General features: G+C 41.2%; 1 protein-coding gene and 1 long non-coding RNA gene across 3 annotated transcripts; one reads left to right on the top strand and one right to left on the bottom strand.

Moving 5' to 3' along the window:
* The first annotated feature begins 40 nt into the window (after positions 1 to 40).
* On the top strand, positions 41 to 1,800 carry LOC115301795 (decreased expression in renal and prostate cancer protein-like). The gene is given in 5 exon segments (XM_029951778.1): positions 41 to 187; positions 190 to 527; positions 529 to 811; positions 851 to 1,018; positions 1,021 to 1,800. Coding segments are annotated over 5 exon segments (1,584 nt in total). The 5' UTR covers positions 41 to 114; the 3' UTR covers positions 1,743 to 1,800.
* A 3,304-nt stretch (positions 1,801 to 5,104) lies between these two features.
* On the bottom strand, positions 5,105 to 20,943 carry LOC115301796. Of its 2 annotated transcripts, none has more exons than XR_003913295.1 (4): positions 20,922 to 20,943; positions 20,078 to 20,299; positions 18,834 to 18,888; positions 5,105 to 5,532 (listed from the first exon to the last, which is right to left on the bottom strand). It is a non-coding gene; the product is annotated as an uncharacterized LOC115301796 (long non-coding RNA). The 2 variants fall into 2 exon arrangements; XR_003913294.1 differs by lacking the exon at positions 20,922 to 20,943 and adding an exon at positions 20,791 to 20,917.

Below are 20,943 nucleotides of genomic sequence, written 5' to 3' on the forward strand. Positions count from 1 at the left end.
TAATGAACTTGGCTGCAAGACTGGCACCCAGTACCTAGTGACAGCACTCATCAAAAACAAGATCCTTTTCAAAACTCGCCCCAAGCCCATTATCACCAACGTCCCCAAGAAAGTATGAAAGAACCCCGGATTTTCCCTAGAGAGCAGACAACTCCTTGGACTCGTGCTCAGTTGCCACCTCGAGGACGCTTGACGGTTCCTTGGGACCACAGGGGGGTCCTGTTCTAAACACAGGCCACCCGCTGGGCATGAACTCTGATCCCTTCCTTATGGCAACTGGTTCTCTTGGTGGAAATATGGCCCCATTCCCAAGGAACCCATCGCCTTTTCCAACTTCACCAGGCTCATTGGCTTCAAATCCAGCACCTTTCCCTGCTGGTGCTCGTGACCCAGGCATGGCTTCTTTTCCAAGAGGAATGAATCCCACTGGTACAGGTGCAGTTTCTTTCCCAAGGCCTGGTGGCCTCTTGGGCCCAGGCCCCGGCCCAGGCCCATCTCTAAACCCAAGGACAGGGGCTCTTCCAGGCCCCAGGACCTCTGTCTAATCCAAGGTTAGGGGGTCTCCCAGGGCCAGGTCCTATGCCCAACCCAAGGGCAGGTGGTCTCCTGGAAACAGGTCCTGACCCCAGAAGTGGTGGCCCAATGGGCCCTGTATCTGGGCTCAACTTGAGAGCAGGGATCCTGTTGCCTTCTGGGAATGGTCCTCCTAATCCTAGGCCTGTTGGCCTGGGACCAGGACCAAGTCCCAGTCTGAGATCAGGCTTCAGTTGTACAAACCCTGCCCCGAGATCAGGTATGTTTCCAGGTCCTGGCCTTGGACCCAACCCAAGGGCAAATAGCCTGGGCCCAGGCCTTGGGCCCAACCCAAGGGCAGGTGGCCTGGGGCCAGGTCCAAATCTGGACTCCAGAGCAGGTGGACTCCTGGGCGCAGGATCTGGTCTTAACTTAAGGATGGCTGGACCTCAAGGCCTAGATCTTGCCCCCATTCTAAGAGCAGCAGGTCTATTAGGAGCAAATTCACTGCTTTCTCACAGGCTTCTGGAAACATGGGCACAAGCCCATCTTCTATGGCAAGAGTACCTGGCCCCATAGGCCCAAACTTGGGTCCTGGCTCTCGAGGAATTGGCCTTCCAGGGCCAAATCCATCTCCCGTGTCCAGAGCTACTGGCCCCATAGGCTCTAATTCAGCTCATTTTTCAAGGCCAGCTGGGCCAATGGGGGTGAATGCCAATCCCTTTCCAAGGGGGAACAGTTCAGGGGGGCTGAATCCAGCTGCCTTTTCTCAGACTTCTGGCACATTGGCTTCAAATCCAGGTACCTTCCAGTGGTCTGCTGGCCTCCAGGGCTCAAGTCCAGCAATTTTCCGAAGAACCTCTGGACCTCTTGGCCCCAACCCAGCTAACTTCCCCAGGGCCAGTGGCTTGCAGAGTCCAAGTCCTGCTGCCTTCCCAAGGTCTACTGGCCCATTAGGCCATGGTCAGCTTATTTTTCCCAGGTCAGCTCCTGGGCCCCTGGGCTCTTCTCCAGCAGGCCCTGTGGGTATCAACCCAGCTCCTTTTGCAAGGCCAACTGGGACCCTGGGTCTAAACCCAGCTTCCTTTCCAAGGATGAATGGCCCTGTAAGCAAGACTTTGGTCCCATTTCCTAGAGTGGGGAACTTCCCTGGCACAAACCCAGCTGCTTTTCCCAGACCAGGGGGTCCTATGGCTGCAATGTACCCAAATGGAATGTTACCCCCTTAAACACTTTTCTCTCCAGGACCACTCTGGTTTCTAAGCACCGTGGTTCTGGGCAGGGGCTGTGTTTTAGGTAAAAGGGTAGATACAGAGCTACAGTCTGAAGTACATAGCTGGGGCTCAAGTTCAAATGAGCCTTTTTTTTTCCTGCTTCTTTCTTGACTGAAGGTGAAATGTTACTTCTGAGAGATGGACTACGGCAGGGGAGAATGATCCTGTGTTGGGCTCCAACCTGGGCATGAAGAATACCTAAAAAACATGTCTTCAGAAGTTGTTGTTTGTGATCTTACTATTCTAAGTAGTTAGACTATGTCATATTGCCTGATAGAGTCAGCATGGTGCAGTAGAAATAGCTCAAGCTTCTGAATTCTAACTGGCTTTGTGAATGTGGATGTGTTACTTCACTCCTCTAAGCCTCAGTGTCCCCATTTGTGAAATGGGAATACAAGTACCTGCCCTGCAGAACTGAAGGGACGAGTGCAGGTGAGCGCAGGATGCAGAAGAGCTGATAGCTGTGACTTTAAAGATTAAGCCTCCACTTCACAACATAGCATGGATTTTGATGGACAGCTATGCTGAATTCCACCTGGAAGCAGGTGGGGGCAGTGGTGAACTGCAGGAGTAGGAAGGCTTGGGCAAAACTTAGCTGCAGATGGGTTGCTAAGACCCTACTGAAAGAACATTGGGCCTATACAAGCAAGATGCAGCCGGGGCATCAGAGGAGCCTGCAGATCAGTTACCATGAGGTGCAGAGACACAGAAGCCAGAAGCCAAAAACCAGGGTGAACCCAAGCATGAAAGCCAAAGAGCAAGCCACTGGGTCACCAGAGGGGAGAATCAGATCAAGGTCAAGAATTTAGGAACAATGAAGGACACAGAGAGGGTGTAAAGAATATTGAGAGAGAAATTTCAGGACCTGGTTGAGCTTAGTGAGGGAAGAAATCCTTTGAGGTGGTAGCCTAAGCCAGTCACACAGGCTTAGCCTGATCCAAAAGACAATCTGCCTCAGTGTGGCCATAGAGAGGGGGTGGGGGCTTTTACCATGTTTCTACCAAATGGATCTAGCCTGAGTGAAGTGACTATTCCCCCTACTCAGCCCTTCTTCCTTCTTCATCTTGTAGCAGAAGTGCTGTTTTCTATGGGGAAACCTTTCCATATAGAAAAAGTAAGGTGACCTGCTTTCCTGGTTTGCCTAGAACCAAGGGGATTCCCCAGGACATAGAATTTTTTTTTTTTAGCTTTAAAATTGGAAGAATTCCAGGCAAACTGAGACGTGCTGGTCACTGTACCACCATACAACCAACCCCCTACTCTAAAGCAGTGCACATATCACAAGTGAGACTGATGGAAGTCTTCACGAGGGACATTCTTCTCAAAGCTATCATTAAAGACAATTCTACTGTTCTTGGCTGGACTAAGTGGGATGGATGTCATGATCTGCCAAAGGTCATTTCAACCACTACAGGGAGAATTTCTGTCTGAGAGATAAAGATAAATCCTCATCCCTGATGATCATCTTGATCCAGCTGAGCCTAAAGCAAGACTACTTAGGTGCCCTGCAGTGACATGAACTTATAAATTCTTTCTTCTGCATAAGTTTGGATTTGGCTTCTAGCCTGGTTTAATATAGTGGGTACCTTGAACAGAAGGCAGCTTATAAATCATGGCATATACTTAGCTACTAGAAGCCTTTCTCATTTTGTGAGAAATTAGAGCTGACTAGGTTAAAAGCTGTAATACGGGATTCCTAAAATATAAATTGCTCTGCTTTGACCAATGTCATATGACTGCCTGTCTTACATTGACTTGATGTGTCTGGTAACATGGCCTTTATTAGAATAGCCTGTTTCCTTTATTCTTTTCTTTTCTTTTCTTTCTTTCCTTCTTTCTTTCTCTCTCTCTCTTTCTCTTTTTAGATTAGCTTGCTTTTTAAATTCTTCTGGGTATTGTCAGGGATATCTTCTTGCTATAACTGTTCTCAGTATCTCCTCACCTCCTTTGTCTTAGCTTTTCTAGCACTATACCTTACTTTAAATATCCATCCACATTTCTTCCACTCCTTGTCAGTGTTTAATGCTCTCAGCTCCACCAGTCTTTCTGAGTTCCTAGCTACCAACACTTCTCCTTGACCTACTTGACTACACTTTGGCCATGGTTTGCTCCAGTCCCTGCTTAACCTGGCCTGCCCTGCCTTTGGCCCCAGGAGGGACTGAGAACCAATGAATGGACCTTTGGCTTATTCTTTAGACACCTGAATCTTGGTCTTGGTTGCAACAGCTTGTTTTTGTCATTCTTAGAAACATGGTCTATTTCCAAATAATTCTTTTGGGCTTTATGCTTTTTTAGTGGTCAAGAACTTCCTCTCCTGTATTATAGAATTTTGGATGGTTGGGTGGGACAGGGGATGGAGAATGGTAAACTTGTAGAATAGATTTCTGAAAATGATGAGTCAGGGCTGAGTTAAGAAGGATGCTGCTACAGCTACAGTCTTCAGATTTTAGGGGATATAAGAATAACTTGAGGGCCTTATTTAAATTGCATATTTCTGAGCCTGTTTCCAGTGAATCTGACTCAGTAGGTCTGGGGTAGGGCCTAGGATTAAGCATGTTAAGTAAAAATACCAAGTGATTCTGATGTTGTTAGTTTCTAGAGTATACTTTGGGGAATATTTTCTACAGAGCATTAAGAACATGTGCTTGGAGGAGAAAAGACCCTGATTGTCTGGGTGTACTAAAATAGACAAAGGGTGGATCATCTTTGTGATTTTCAAATCCTTTTGGGTCTTTTATGATGCTTGGCTTATTTTCCTTAAGCAGTTTGGTAAGTTTGGAAGTCAGGATAGGGAAATATATATATATATACATGCCTAATGCACATATATCCCTGATGTCTCAAGGGGAGATGATTCCAGAGAACTGACATTTAGAGTATCATATTCTGATTAATTCAGCTCAACAAAGAGCTAGTATTGCTAGCAGCAATTCAAGGTCATAAGAGAGTTGGCCAGGTCCTTGGAGTTATGAGACAATCATCCAGAATGTAATTGTACCTCAATCCAGCATGTATCAAAAGATGGTGATCTCTAGTTGGGGCACTTTCACAGACTGGTTGGGAAGTCTCCAAGTTTCCACATCTGCATTCTGGGAGGGATGAACACAGCCCACTAGAACCAGGGCTCCCAGCACCAAGATGGCAGCTTCTATCGTACTCCAAGTGCACTGGAAGTATTGATACTTCCAGCATATCTCAGGAACGCACTACTTGGCTGCTGGTTTCTGGACAGAGTCCAGGAAAACCATAGACCTCTCTAGGGGAGCAGAGTGCCTGGTCTAAGTTGGACCACAAATTCTGAAACTTATAGGGAAAAGAGAAATATATATTACACCAAGAATTAGACATTTTTAGTAAAACTGAAGTTATCATGAGTATCTGGTTTCTCAAGTCAGCCACTAATGGTTTCAACTTCACTGGGGCAACAAAGGCTGCAGCACTATTTGGTTTCTGGGATGTCATTCACATAGAATGCAATGGGCATGGAGCTCCATGGACTATTTTTAATACAGTAACATTGGGGATAGCATTGTATAAAAATAGATGTGGTCTCTAGTTATAAGGCAAAATTTATGGTTCCTGAAAGTACATAGGTTGGTAGAACTTTTGGAGGATGTAGATTGATAGATGCAGGTGCTGAGTTTGTTCCATAATGAGATTCATCCTTTGATAATTGCCTCATTACTCCAGAGTTCATTACTTCCTCTTTCTTCACTGAGGGCTTGTAAATGGCATAGTGCCTCACCTGTCCAAGTGCAAAGAGAAAGAGAAAGGTTGGAGTCAGGTTAATGGAAGTGCCTCAGTTTAAGGTGATCCTTAAGGAGGTCACCAAGTTTGAGAATAGTGAAGATACCTGAGCTGGTATTTAATGGGACATTGGATCAGCTTCAGTCAGTAGGCACAGTAATCTGCACAGAATCATAGCTATTTCCACTTAGGTGGCCTAAATGGACTGACTATTGAGAACCTCCTGAAACTAATTTAGAATGGCTTTATTCTAGTCCAAACTGAGTAAACTAAATGAAATTAGTGATTGAGGCCAAGACTAGCTATAGTTCTGGTATTACCATTGAAACTTCCAGACCCAGTCACCACTTTTAGGCATTCTTCCAAATCCACCACAGTTACGCTGTGGGTTACCCAAAATAGCCAACCAGGAAACTATGCTTATTAGGACTAGAGGTTTTTTTATCTCTAACCCTCCTGACTTAGTGGTTTATGAGGAAGTCTAAACTTTAAGACACCTGTGCTTAAGTCTATAGGTCAAAGATTTTGGCTAAAACTAAAGCCATGCCAAGAGGCTGGACAGAGTCTCATGTTTCTTTCAAATGTATTTGGATGGATAAGGAGAAATATTATAAGATGCTAGAGTCCAGCTCCATCAGGTCCAGGGCTCCCTGAAGGATGGACCGTGTCAGCGAGAGGGAGAGTGAGAGATCCTCGAATTTCTTTCTGATCAGCAAGTAGGCATCTCTGCACTGACTGGAGAGTCAGCTTTATTATGGAAAAAATGTAGGGGGTACAAAACAGAAGTGGCAATTTTCTTAGACAGTGATTTTTGATGACAAATTCTTTGGTGTGTAAAAATTTCCTAGAACATAGATTGGCAGAAAACTCATGCATGATCTTTATCAATAGTGATTGATGTAGGTGACTTAGATGTTTATGAAATGGGGAAGGAAGTTATCTTTAGCACTCAAATACAAGGCAATGTTTTTAGCATGGCAAAGGCAAAACTTAGTTCTTCGTGAGCAGGGGTCAATAGCCTGTTTTCTTGAGGGGAAGAAAAACAGGTTTCTCAGGAAATGTAATATTTGCTCCCATAAAGACAAAAGAAGAAATTCCTATAAGTTCCTTCGCAAAGTGCAATCAGCATTTCAGGGCCAGAATAAGGGGACAAGTCACTCCTGATACCAGTCAACAAGCCACTCTGGGGGTCAGTGCTCAAGCAAAAATAATTGAGTGGGGGATAGACATCAGTCGCCATCTGATGGTGGGAGGCCCCCGCCTTGCAAACCTGCCTTACCTCACAAGGAGTTTTCTCAACTTTAGTGAGGTCAGAAAATGGCTTCCCGCAATAAGAGAAACAAGAGAATTAGGTGATGGACTTCAGTTTTCAAAATACTTAGGAATGCTGTGACCTTCTGCATAGCCTTGAGCTGGGGGTGGTATTCCTCTATGCATATTTGCAGAGTAGGCAGAGTAGGCACTATTGACAGTTAACCCATGAGGTTAACTTCAGAGCTTTCAGGTATCAGAGATTCATAAAAGCCTCTATCCCATGGGTGACAGATGTTGAGAGCAGAAAGCCAAGAAGTGGGAACCAATGAGTTAGATATAACTGGGAAGTGGGTGGAGACTTGCAAAGTAAAAGAAAGCTGAAATGAAACTAGGAAAGGGCAAGTCACCAGAATTGAAGCCACATCTGAGGGAGAAACCAGGACAAGCAGGGATTGAAAGCTGAAATCTAAAGCAGTCCATCACCAGAAGAAAAATCTTGGTCAAAGCCAGGACCCAGTATGTTACAAGATTTTGAGGTGCCTGGTGGAGATATCTCAGGGTTGGAATGGAGGAGCAGTCTCCCTTGAAGGAGGTGACTCTGCTTAGTCCAAAGAATCCCCAACGTGTCTTCTACTGGTACTCCACATTTCTTCATCCATTGATACAGCCATCATATTTTAAATAACTACTATGTGCTAGTCACTGCTAAAATGTCCATATAAATCAGTGAGAAAAAGATATCCAAGAACTTAATGCTACCCTGTTCAATGCAGCATATAGGAAGAAGTTCATTTTTACAGAACCAAAATAACTCTTGGTCAACATGTATCCATCGTCACAACACTCTTTCACAGCGGCTCTCCTGGCAGTGGGCCTAGATGGTCAGCCAGCACTGCTGTTTCCTAACCAAGCCAGGGCATCGTTTCCTGCGGCTCTGCATTCACTGGTTTTTATAGTGTTTCTTCAACTTGAAATGATTTCACCTTTTTGTTCATGTTAGAGCAGCTACTTAAAGTCTTGAGAGCATTCATGCTTGATATATACATTTACATACATACATATATATATATATGCTCATGTGCAGTGTTAAATGCATCCTTGTTTCTAACATAATTTAATTTCGAAGTCCAACTTCCTGAAACTGTGTAAAAAGATATTCCACTAGAGGTAGTTGGAATGCTGGCATTGTCAATCAGACTTTAGGCAAACCAGTGTTTATGACTGGATGAGAGTCATCTTGGAGAGACACTAAAAACATTACCTTTAGAGTAATTTGAAACCATTTATTGAGTTCTGACTATACGTTGGGCACTGTGCTGACTATATCATAGTAATAGTGCTTATAAAGAGCTCACTATATGTTACACACTATGTTAAGTGCCTTATATTATCATGTCAGTCAATCTTCACAACAGCTCTGTGAAGAGCATACTATTATTCCCATTAAAAATTTTTTTTAACATTTATTTATTTTGGAGAGACAGAAAGAGACAGAGTGCAAGCAGGGGAAGGGCAGAGAGAGGGAGATACAGAATCTGAAGCAGGCTCCAGGCTCTGAGCTGTCAGCACAGAGCCAGAAGCAGGGCTTGAACCTATGAACTGGGACATCACGACCTGAGCTGAAGTCAGACGCTTAACCGACTGAACCACCCAGGCACCCCTATTATTCCCATTTTTGAGTTGAGAAAACGGAGATGCAGAGAGTACTTCACCTAAAGCCTCACAGCCAGACTGGCAGAGCTGGTATCCAAATTAAAGTAGCCTGATTGCAGAGCTCATGCTCTTAACCCTAAATATATCACCCACTTCATGTAATGTTCACAATAATCCTATGAGGTCTACATTATGACTGCTCTTTTATAGGTTATAACATCAATATTACAGATATTAGAAACTGAGAGTTGGGGCACCTGGATGGCTCAATCAGTTAAGCGTCTGACTTCGGCGCAGGTCATAATCTCACCCTTGTGGGTTCAAGCCCTGCTTCAGGCTCTGTGCTGACAGCTCAGAGCCTGGAGCCTGCTTCAGATTCTGTGTCTCCCTTTTTCTCTGCTCCTCCCCAGATTGCACTCTGTCTCTCTCAAAAAGGGATTCATCCAAGGGATATAGAAGTGCTGAGGCATAGGGGCACATGTACCCCAATGTTCATAGTGGCACTTTCTACAATAGCCAAATCATGGAAAGAGCCTAAATGTCCATCACCTGATGAGTGGATCAAGAAGATGTGGTATATATACACAATGGAGTACTACATGGCAATGAGAAAGAATGAAATCTGGCCATTTGTAGCAAAGTGTATGAACCTCGAGGGTGTCATGCTAAGCAAAATAAGTCAGGTGGAGAAGGACAGATACCATATGTTTGCACTCATAGGTCTAACAGGAGAAACAGGAGGACCATAAGGAGGGGAAGGGAGAAAGAGAGTGGGGAGAGAGAGGGATGCAAATATGAGAGACTATTGAATATTGAAAACGAACTGAGGGCTGAAGAGGGAGGGGTGGGGAGAAGGGTAGTGGTGGTAATGGAGGAGGGCACTTGTGGGGAAGAGCACGGGGTGTTATATGGAAACCAATTTGACAATAAACTATTTAAAAATAGTAAAAAAAAAACCCAAATTTTTTTAATAAAAAGTAAAAACTAATGTTTTAGAGGAATTATTTGCCTTGAGTAGGTAGTTTTGGACCCAGGAAGTCTGATGCCACCATGCCCTTCTGCTTTTTCTTGCTGTACTATACTGCCAGTATGCAACACAATTGGAAATAAAATCCTGCCTGATTTCAGAACCCCTAACCATTCCAATCCCAGTCAATTTCACACACTTTGTTTGTTTCGATTAATGATTTATACTAAGATTTAGAAGCAGTGGGATAACTATTGTGCAATTTAACTCCACTGGAATTATTGAGGAACTTTTAGAAACAGAATATCTTACAATGCTTTTTCAATGAAATCTTATGTTGATTATTCACTTGCCTTCGAGAGAGAGAAATATTAGAATGCCTTTGGTAAAAAGCAGTCAGAAAGCTCTTTGATAACATTGGAGTTCTCCATTTGAAGAATTAGAGTCTAGCAGATCTGAGTAATAATGTGCTGTGAAATTATAATATAAGTCGATTGGAAAAAACAATACAAATGACAGATTGCTTACATGCAACCTTTCCTATCCTTCAGAAACTCTGCTATTGCCACCTTCATGCTTTAAAGATGACTGTCTTCTACTTCACTGAAAAGTACAAGCCCTCTAACATGAAGCCTCCCTCATCTCCACCTCAAACTTTTTCTCAGTATTCATCTCCCTTGTATTCTCTTTTCTACTTCTGAAAAAGAATTCAATTTCCTACATTCTAAATTTAATCCTTGTTCTCAAGGGCCTCTACCAGGTTGGGGTCTTATGGAGAGACTAGATTGGATAGGGTGGTTTCCTACAGCCAGATGAGGGCTGGCTTAATTATAGGGGTGTGTATGAGGTGCAGACAGAGAAGAAAACCAATGTCAGCATTGGAGATAAGTATCAAGTGCCCACAGCAAGGAAAGGCCTTCAAGGCTACAGGCAAGCAGTCAGATCCCAGGAGAGGCAGGAACAGACCAGAAAGTGGAATTATGCTGGGTCCAGATAAAATGGTTTAAGACATAGGCAAGAATAATGAGAGCTTCTTTTGGGTGAGGAGTATAGCAGATGAGGAGAACCAGATGCTGATTCTATCCTTATCCATCGGCCTCTTCAATATCTTCTCCTTTTCTTAAATCTACAATTTTTCTTTCTACATTTTATCTTTCCCCCTAGCCTATATACTTTTCCTCCCCCTTTCCAAAAGGCCACAACTTCCCTTAATATTTTGTTTCTTTAAGCAAGTGTCATCTTTACCCCCTTCCTTTCCAGTGGCCAAATTCAATGGTGAAATTCAGTTGCCAATTGAGTTATCATCACCATCAGTCATGAAATATTATTGAAGGTGCCCACCCTTGAAACTCCTCCCTTGACTGTGCTCTCCCTCTGCCTCACTGGATGTTGTTTCTTCTTTGGACTCTTAAAAATTTATTTCTTTTTTTAATGTTTATTTCCAGAGAGAGAGAGAGAGCGAGAGCAAGTGGGCAGAGAGAGGGGTGCAAAGAGAAGGAGAGAGGATTCTAAGCAGGCTCCATGCTGTTAGTGCAGAGCTCAATAGAGGGCTTGAACCCACAAACTGAGATGAGGACCTGAGCAGAAACCAAGAGTTGGATGTTTAACCAACTAAGCCACCCAGACACCCCTAAATATTTGTTTCTTAAGGATATGTTCTTGGCCTGCTTCTTAGCCCTCTACTGGTTCCCCTGGTATACCTATACAACTGTATGACTTGGAATATCCTCTCTACCCAGGTGACACCTCAATGTGAATCACCAGCCTTGACCTTGACCTTTTACATTTCAGTATCCAGATAGGCACCTTAACCTGTTCTCATCTGCACATTAAATTCTGTATGGCCAAACATTAACTAATTATTCTTCCACAACTAGCTACTCTTCCTGTGTTTTTTAAAATTCCTGTTAATGATATCTATGAACTCTCCATCCCCCAAATTCTAGGCCTTTGGGTCACTATTTATTCTTTCCATGTTTAATCCTATCAGATTCTGTTGATTGAAATATTTTTAATATATGCCCCTTCATTTCTATTATTATTTCCTCTTTCTCAGTGCCTTTCATCAAAACAACATTAGTAGCCTGATAGCTGACCTTTCTACTGTTAATTTTCTTTCCTTCCAAACTATTTGAGTTGTTACTTTCTTTTGCTGAATAACATGTCATACCTTTCATTAAGACTCTTAACTATTAAAAAAAAAATCTAAGCATCTTAATATAGCATTCTAGTTCCTTCACAATCTGAGCCCAACAAATTTTTCTATTTTTATTTCTCACTTTGCCAAACCTCTGCTCTAGAAAAACAGACTCATTCTTTTCTATAAGTGTCCTATAATTTCTCTCTTCCATGCCTTTGTTTCTTAGACTAGAATGATCTCTAGTCATCAGCTCCTCATGTACAAATCCTACAACTTTCTTTTTTTTTATTTTTTAAAATGGTTTATTTATTTTTGATACAGAGAGAGACAGAGCATGAGAGGGGGAGGGGCAGAGAGAGAAGGAGACACAGAACAGGAAGCAGGCTCCAGGCTCTGAGCTAGCCGTCAGCACAGAGCCTGACGCGGGGCTCGAACCCACGAATGTGAGATCTGACCTGAGCCGAAGTCGGAGGCCCAACCAACTGAGACACCCAGGCGCCCCCAAATCCTACAACTTTCAACGCCTAGCTCAAATACTTACCCCATATAGCTTTTCTTGACCTCTAGATAGCAGTAATCTTTATATTTTCTATTTACCATATCACTTTATCTGTGCCTTTTCCCTAGTGCTATTACCCTCTGCTTCGGATTTTGATTATTCACATGCTAATTTTATTATCTCCATGATTTGATTATACACATATTGAAAAACTGATTCATCTTTATATTCCCAAAGTTCCTGATATAAACATTTGAACAAATTTGATTGGACCCACCCACCAGAAATTCCACGTACTTCTTTATATTTTCCAATATCCTTTACCATTAGACTTGGGGCAGATAACTAGTTCTGGCAAGTACTCTGTAAGGAGTTATGTGTAACACTTGGAGTTTGACATATTTAGGAACATATGAGAATTCTCCACTCTTTCTTATCCTTCTGTGACAGTTTACAAGGCCATGTGTTCCAGCTACAACTTGGTGGAACTTCTATGTCTGAGTCCCTGATCGTGTAGATCAGGGCTCCCTCTGAACTGTACTAGTTGTGCATCTAAGCCTCTGAAATTTCAAAATTAATGCTTTACTACAGCATAGCCTGTCTTAGCCTCACAGATAGAGGAAGTATTCAATACATTTATAAATGAACAAATGAAGAAAGTGTCTATTGGATAAATTGTGTTGGTGGAATTGTTCAATAAGCATGTTCCACAGCCTGTAGAAAGTTCCAGTTTCATAGATGACTGTGCAAAAGGGGCAATATCATCAGATTACAAGTAGTCAACCATTTGATATCATTCTTCCTACAAATAGCTTATAAACCTTTGGCTTTAAAAAATTCATTTGATAGTTTACTATGTATGTAGTTTCATGGTTTGTTTTCTTTTGGGGCATGTAGCAAAATTTGAAGTTAGGTATTAGAGATGCTTGCTCATTGAAAGGTAAGATGGGGTTTTCTTAATGCCATTAAATACATAATCCTTATTTTCCTCTGGCTTACCAAGAGCCTGTAGCACTCCTTTCATGAATTGATTCTTGATGCTTAAAATTATCGTATATGAAAAATTTATAAGCAAAACTTACTAGTATGCAAAAGATGCTGGCTGTCTAACTTTGAGACATTTAATATAACTTTCTTTTTCTTAAAGTATTTGGAAAAGATGAAAAAAGTTTAAAGAAAATAAATGTTTTCAGAATCCCAGAGATAACTTCAGTTACAGTATTACAATCTGCAAGGCTTGGTGAGCAGGGTTATAGTTTGTTGAAATGAATTCAGCCCTGAATAAGTTAGGTATGTTCCTCTGACTCTGAAGGGTATGCCTCTACAATTCTGTGTACTGTCTTCCCTGGGCAGGGCAGAATGCTTTGGCTCTTGACCTCTCTCCTTATCAAAATCTAAGCTAAGCTTAGTAAAGCTGTCAGGTAAATTCACTATGAGATGTCAGTACTATGAATGCTGAGTTTCCACTTCTGGGGATACTGCCATTTACAACAGTACTGACTTGACACACTTATGAAGTCAAAATGTTGAATATCCAATACCAATTACAGGCTAGAGTAGGAGCAACTTTTGGCAGAAAGATCTTTCTAAAGTCTCCACAGTTAAGCTGTGCAGGAAGTCATAATTCTGTTAAAGAATAACATTATTTCAGATCATCACCAATTAGTTAACATGCAATGTGATATTAGTTTCAGGAATAGAATTTAGTGATTCTGAGCCACAGAGTTTTGTGTGGTCCCATCTGCTCTATGACACCAGTGGTCAAACTTGTGTTACAGTATATATGGCCCTGGCTCTGAGCACCTTTACATCAGTATTCCCCTCAACTCTTCTTGGAACTTTCATGTAAACTTAAGTTTTTGCCAAGTAATGTTTCAGGACCCCATTTACAGTGGAGTTCCTGCCAGTCCCTAACTTTGATGGAAAAGCAGCTTTAAGGATAAAGAGCTCCAAACAAAGAGAGAAAAAAATTCTCTTCAGACTGACTAACCCCCAAGAAGCCCAGGGATCTGGGATTTCTGAACGTATTTATCAGGCTCAAAGATGAGGCCATGCCAGTTCATAAAGACTACAGACTCTTGGAAGATGCTATGGGCATCTTTTCTCCAGGCCTGATTGGGGTCATATAAATGAGACCAGTGGCCTTTAAATTGGAACTAACCCCATAATTATGGCCCAACCATGAAACTGGAGTTTCAGTAATTATAGTTTAAAGTTAGAAGAAAACTGGTTTTGCCTAATGTTCCTACTGAGCTGTCCAGGGTTCTGACTTCCACACCGGCAACCAGTACCTTTCTCCTCCTGGTCTTCATGCTGATGGTTTTGCTTCAGACTCAGAATACTTTGGATGTAGTCTGTAATTACTAATCTTGAAATCCCCTGTGGTCTGTATTGGTATAAGAGCTCTGCCTAGTTCTTGTCAATGACATACTATGTGCAAACTGAAAAACTGATTATACTATGTGAGGACTTTAAATTTGGAGAGCTTAAGTCATAGAGTCAGAAGACTTAGATGTTAGTAACAGCTGCTTTAGCCATGTGACTTTGACAAAATCTCTGAAGGTTGTTCAGAACCTTGGTTTGCTCATCATCCCTGAACAATAAAATGTGATGAATATTTGCAACATAAATGACAAAAATACAACGCAAGGAGCATTTAAAAATATTTAAGGAAAAATAACTGATTGGAAAAGTAAACACTGGACACAAAAGGCAATTCACAAAATAAGAATGATAAATTACCTACCTGATTTATAAAAATTAACTCAAAATGGATGAAAGACCTAAACATAAAATGTAGAACTATGAAAATCTGAGAAGAAAATGTAGCTGTAAATCTTTTGACCTGAGAGTAGGCAATGGTTTTTTAGTTATGGCACCAAACCATAAGCAACAAAAGGGAAAATAGATGAATTGGACTTCATAAAAAGTAAACACATTTGTGCTACAAAGGATACCATCAAGAAAGTGAAAAAGACAATCCATAGACTCGGAGAAAAAAAATTGCAAATCACATATCTGATAAATTTTGGACTTGTATCCAAAATTATAAAAAACTTTTTCAACTAAATAATAAAAGAAAAAGAATCCAATTCCAAAATAAGCATAGGAATGAATAGACATTTTTCCAGAGTCTGAAGATAAACGTATGGCCAATAAGCACAAGAAAAGATGCTGAACGTCATTAGCTATCAGAGAAATGCAAATCAAAACCACAATATGATATTACTTCACACCCACGAGGATGACTGTAGTTAAAAAAAAACAAAAGAAGATAATGAAAAGTGTTGAGAAGGAGGTGGACAAATTGAAACCTTTATACATTGCCAACAGGATTTTAAAATAGAGCAGTTAATTTGGAAAACAAAATTTAAAAAAATCGACAGTTCCTCAAAGAATGAAACATAGAGACCCAGCAATTCTTATTGTAGGTACCTATGCAAGATAAAAGAAAATGTGCTCACAAAAAAAACTTATACAGAAACATTTATAGCAGCTTTACTTATAATAGCCCCAAAGTAGAAACAACCTAAATGTCCATCAACTGATGAGTGGTTAAACAAATTATAATATATCCATTGAGTGGAGGGGAATCCATATAAGAGAAAGGAATAAAGTACTGATCTGTGCTATAACATAAGTGAGCCTTAAAAACATTATGCTAAGGAAAAGAAGCAAAAGGGCACATATTGTATGATTTCATGTCCAGAATAGGCAAAGTTATGGAGTCAGAAAGTAGATTAGTGATTGCCTAGGACTGGATTTAGATAGTGGGGATGGAAAGTGACTGCTAATGGACATGAAGTTTATTTTTGGAGAGATGAAAATGTTTTCCAGTTGATTGTGAAATGGCTGCAGAACTATGTGAATATACTTAAAATCATTGAATTAGACACTTTAAATTATATTGCATGCAAATTATATCTCAATAAAGCTACTATTAAAACAAATAAATACAAATTACCAAGAAGCACATTTGAAATCTCCTATCATTGGTCATCACATAAGTAAAAAACTTACTGTGAGATACCATATCTCTCATCAGATTTTAGAAATTAAAAGTATGCATGTGTGTGTACTCAATGAGATGTTTGCAAATTGCAAAAAACTATTCATTTTACCTCCATCGTGTATACTTTGGTTTGCTCTCAAGCTCAGAGTATCTTAAAAGGTGTTTTGTGAGTCCTATGCATGGAGACTTCATGTTACAGACCTCCTAATTCATGGTTTCATTCAAAGAAATAAAAAAAACTTCACAGTTTTATTCAAATGCACGAATTCTATAAGGAAACCAAAACTGGGTTTAGTGAAAAGTGGTCAATTCTCTTCTTTTCATTCCTGTTGGAGGACAGTAGAAGCATCTATATGTTATCCCTGCAGATGGCAGAGGTAAGTAACAGTAGCCCCTTCCTACGGACAGAAGAGCCTAGAGTGTTCTGAATGTGTTGTGAGACATTTGTGAGTGTTGTAGTGGTCTCCTGGAGAAAACACAGCTGTCTTGTGCACCAGCCTATGGTCTCTATAAATTAGTTTCAGTCTAAATATTCTTTCATTGTAGAAGGAAATGGAGAACTCTTTTCCATATAAAATTCAAGAGCTTCCACCCATGGAGGTAGAGTAAAAACATGTTGCAAATTGACCTAGACGCTATAGATAAAATAAGCTTTGATTCAACCCCACACACAATGATTTCAGAAAAATCTGAGGCAGCAGAATGAGTCTCATCTTGAGTCAAATGCTTTATCTTACTAAGTCAATGGGAGTGACTCCACAGTTGCATTCTTTTCTAAAAAGTTACAAAAGTAGAGCCTTGGCTTGGGTGCTAATAAACATATATAAGCCACAGAAGGCAAATAGTTGGTATGTGTTGCCACATCTCCTTCAGTTGCCTACATGTAGCTATTGCTTATCTTTCTAGGCACTTTTTCTTACTGAATCTAAACATGGCTTAAGACTTTCAGCACAGGGCCCCAAGCATTCATTACTAATCAGTCAATGAATTTTATTTGCCATTCCTGATATAGGCTATTCCAAGTTGAGATGTACTTGTGTGTGTTTTGCCCAACTACTTGAAAGAACCTTTGAAGGGGGCACCTGGGTGGCTCAGTTGGTTGAGCATCTGGGTCCTGATTCTGGTTCAGGTCATGATCCCAGGATTGTGGGATCAAACCTATGTCAGGCTGTACGCTGGGTGTGGAACCTGCTTAAGATTCTCCCTCTTTCTGCCCCTCTCCCTCATGATCTCTCTCTAAAATAATAAAAACAAGATCCATTGAAGTATATTTATTTTTATGTAAGATTTGCTTTTCAGAATTATAGGACTTACAAGTAGAAACAGACCAATAGTCACTCAATATAGGGGAACATTTCTCATCTACTTTGATTTAAATGCCTTTAAATTTGTTTGAAATGAATGCTTTCTTTGGCTTTGACTCTTTGATTTTTGCAAATATAAATACCTAGGCAGAACTTTTGTCATTATGTCATTTTCCAGAAATAATCTGCCATGTGCTATTATAGCTTAATAATATACCTACTTATGTCAACCCATTTGATGTGCCCCCCCAAACCCTGTGCAGAAGATACTATTAAAATATCCAGGTTACAGTTAGGAAAACTGAGGCACAGAACTCTTAACGTAACTTTAATATTGAAGCTGGAAAGGGTTTCATCTTGGTTAAAGTTTGTTACTTGTAGTGCTCTTTTTGCATACCCCCCGTTCCCTGTCCCCATGATATAAGGTTTGGTCTAAGTTAAGAAGCTACTGTTAAATAAATGCTCCTCAATAGATTCCGACTTTTGAAATAGTGAACAAAACTTCTTTTCCAAAAACAATAGTGGAAGACAAAACCTGACAGTTCTTTTGTCTCAGTTTTTCTTGCTCAGAATCCTTTAAAAGTGCCAACCTGGGGCGCCTGGGTGGCTCAGTTGGTTAAGCGGCCGGCTTCGGCTCAGGTCATGATCTCACAGTTCGTGGGTTCGAGTCCCGCGTCGGGCTCTGTGCTGACAGCTGGCTCAGAGCCTGGAGCCTGTCTTCAGGTTCTGTGTCTCCCTCTCTCTCTGACCCTCCTCTACTCATGCTGTCTCTCTCTGTCTCTCAAAAATAAATAAAAGGCATTGGGGCGCCTGGGTGGCTCAGTCGGTTAAGCATCCGGCTTCGGCTCAGGTCATGATCTCACAGTTCGTGGGTTCGAGCCCCACATCAGGCTCTGTGCTGACAGCTCAGAGCCTGGAGCCTGCTTCAGATTCTGTGTCTCCCTCTCTCTCTGACCCTCCCCTGCTCGCATTGTCTGCCTCTCAAAAAAAAAAAAAACTAAAAATAAATAAATAAATAAATAAATAAAAGACATAAAAAAATTTTTTTAAAGTGCCAACCTTATTTTTTTTGTCTCAAAAGCATGTTAGAGCAATTCATAACTTAGAGCAACTATGCAAGCCCTGAAATTCCACAGTTGACTGTACTATGCCTATAAATCTTCATATTAGTCAAGCTTTGTCAGTCTGCAGAGGTGCAAATATAGTGTTGGTGAACATTGGTAATTTCATACCAAAGCACAAACCTGAGGGACGCCTGGGTGGGTTGGTCAGTTAACCATCCAACTCTTGGTTTCTTTCACTCAGGTCAGGTTTGTGAGTTTGAGCCCCACATTAGGCTCTGGGCTGACAGTGCAGAGCCTGCTTGGGATTCTCTCTCTCCCTCTCTCTCTGCCCTTCCCCTGCTCACTCTATGTCTTTCTCTCAAAAATAAATAAATAAACTTACCAAAAAACCACACAAAGCACAAACCTTAAGATTTCTTCACCCAAATAGATGATGGCTTGTGTATATCCAGAGGTGGAACCTAAAACATAAAGATAGTTGTCAAAATTGCTTAAACCAAAACAGCAAATGCACCTCTTTTCAGCAAGGCAAGATAGAATCATTTATCAAAATAAAATTTCCATTAAATTGGAAATGTAAATTGAAATTTTCAATCACAATGGAAAATTTCAATTTCCTTTAACAAGTAAAATCTAAATATACTTCACTGGCTATTTCCTCCTCACATTCTCAATTAGAGTACTGATCAACATCGGATGAAATATGGAAAATAATTAGAATAATATCCCCAAATTCTTTACCTATTTGGGCACAAGGAAGCTAAGAGGCTTGCATTACCATTCCAGTTTTTCACTGACGACTTTCATGAATGTTTCTCAGGGAAACAAAATAGCATACTCTGTGTAATTCTGTATGTAACTCCCCTACCAGAACAATTCTCAAATATTCAGTAGCCATCAATAACCACTTAATGGTAAAGCATTAGAGTTTTCTGTGTTCTTGGCATGTTATCAATAATGAAACTGAGAAATTCCCATCTGGTATCTCTGTGGCTTCAAGGGGTTCTAAACAATAGATTTGAAAAAAATCTCACAAGTGCCCCCTGATTACACAACAGGATTAAACTCCATGGAAAGACCATGGTGGAATAGCTTTTCATCTTAAAAATTTCTTAAACAGGCTTGTTTTTCTCATGGAAAGATTTCAAAACTCATGATGATTCGTGATAAGCCAGAATTTTTTGGTTGTTGTTGGAGGGGGTCACTTTTTGTAGCTTTACTGATGTAAAATAGATATCCAGTAAGTTGCACATATTTATAGTAAACAATTTGATAATTTCTGAAGTATGTATACACCTGTGAAGCTATCACCGTAATCAAGATAATGAACATGTCCATCATAATTTTTGAAGATTCTAGTAATGTAGAACTTTTGTGACAATTACATCTCCAGGGACATCTGGCACTAGTAGGCCAGACCAGTAGGTCTATGAGTGAGTACATTTTCTCTAATTGATTGTTTCGGAACATCTTTTGAACAATAGTGTACTAGAAGAACAAAGAGTTGTACAGAATTTAGGCTTTTAAGTTTCAGCATTTTTGAGGAGCATCTGAATAGCCTTTGAATATAAAAATCAACAGGTAGGAGACCCTTGATGGGCCTTTGGTGGCCTAGCAACCCCACAAAGCCTCAAGTAGTTCTAGCCCTACCTTTTTAAGAGAAGAAGCAGTGGATAAGCCTTTTTCTTCTACCCTGTGTGTTGGCTTGAACCTTGTGTTTCCCCCAGGTTCATTATTTTATAGACCATTCATGAACCAATAGGGCACACATTTTGTTTGAAAAAGATGAGTCAAAATATGGGAATGATACATTATAAGCCAACTCCGCTGAGTTTTGGTTTATTTCATGTATGTTCCACCTTGTCAGAGACGCTGTAAAGGAAAAAAAAAAAAGAGGCAAGGTTTTTGAGATGTCCGCGTTCTCAAATAAAATAGACCTCGCAGACAGCTTTGTATGGCTTTGTCTCAGTGTTTCTGAAAGGAAGCGTAGCTGCTTTTTGTCCTGCCTAGTGACATCCTGTTTTCTTTCGGGTGCTGCTAAGGATGAGGTCTAGTAAGCGTTTTTCTGGGACTTTCCTCAGAGTTCTTTTCCTGTACTCTACTATGCTCAGCCCCGCTCTGGAAACAACAGATTTTAAGAACGCAGCATTTAACTTCGCGGTTGCAGTTGTCTCCCTCTGTCAACACCCATCGTCACCCCTCCCCGCGCAGACCCACATCCCCTCCGGAGCTGAGCCCGGTCACCCTCAGAACCCTGGCCTTTCTATGCCTTGGGTCCCAAGACGCCAACCCGGGCTTAACTTTAGGAGTTGGGAGGGCAGCTTGCCTAATCAGTCACGCTTCAGCTGGGGACTGCTTTCTACCTGCTCATCTGCTTCTTGGATTCAAGGAAGACTCAAGTGGATTTGGCACATCCCCTAATCTGGGCCTGCCACTAGCAGGCCGGGGGCTCGTGTGGGCCGAGGGAGACTAGGACGAGGCAGGCCATTTTCACCTGCGTAATAACAGGCTGGGAG

The sequence above is a fragment of the Suricata suricatta genome, chromosome 9 (assembly GCF_006229205.1).
Source record: "Suricata suricatta isolate VVHF042 chromosome 9, meerkat_22Aug2017_6uvM2_HiC, whole genome shotgun sequence".
NCBI lineage: Eukaryota > Metazoa > Chordata > Mammalia > Carnivora > Herpestidae > Suricata > Suricata suricatta.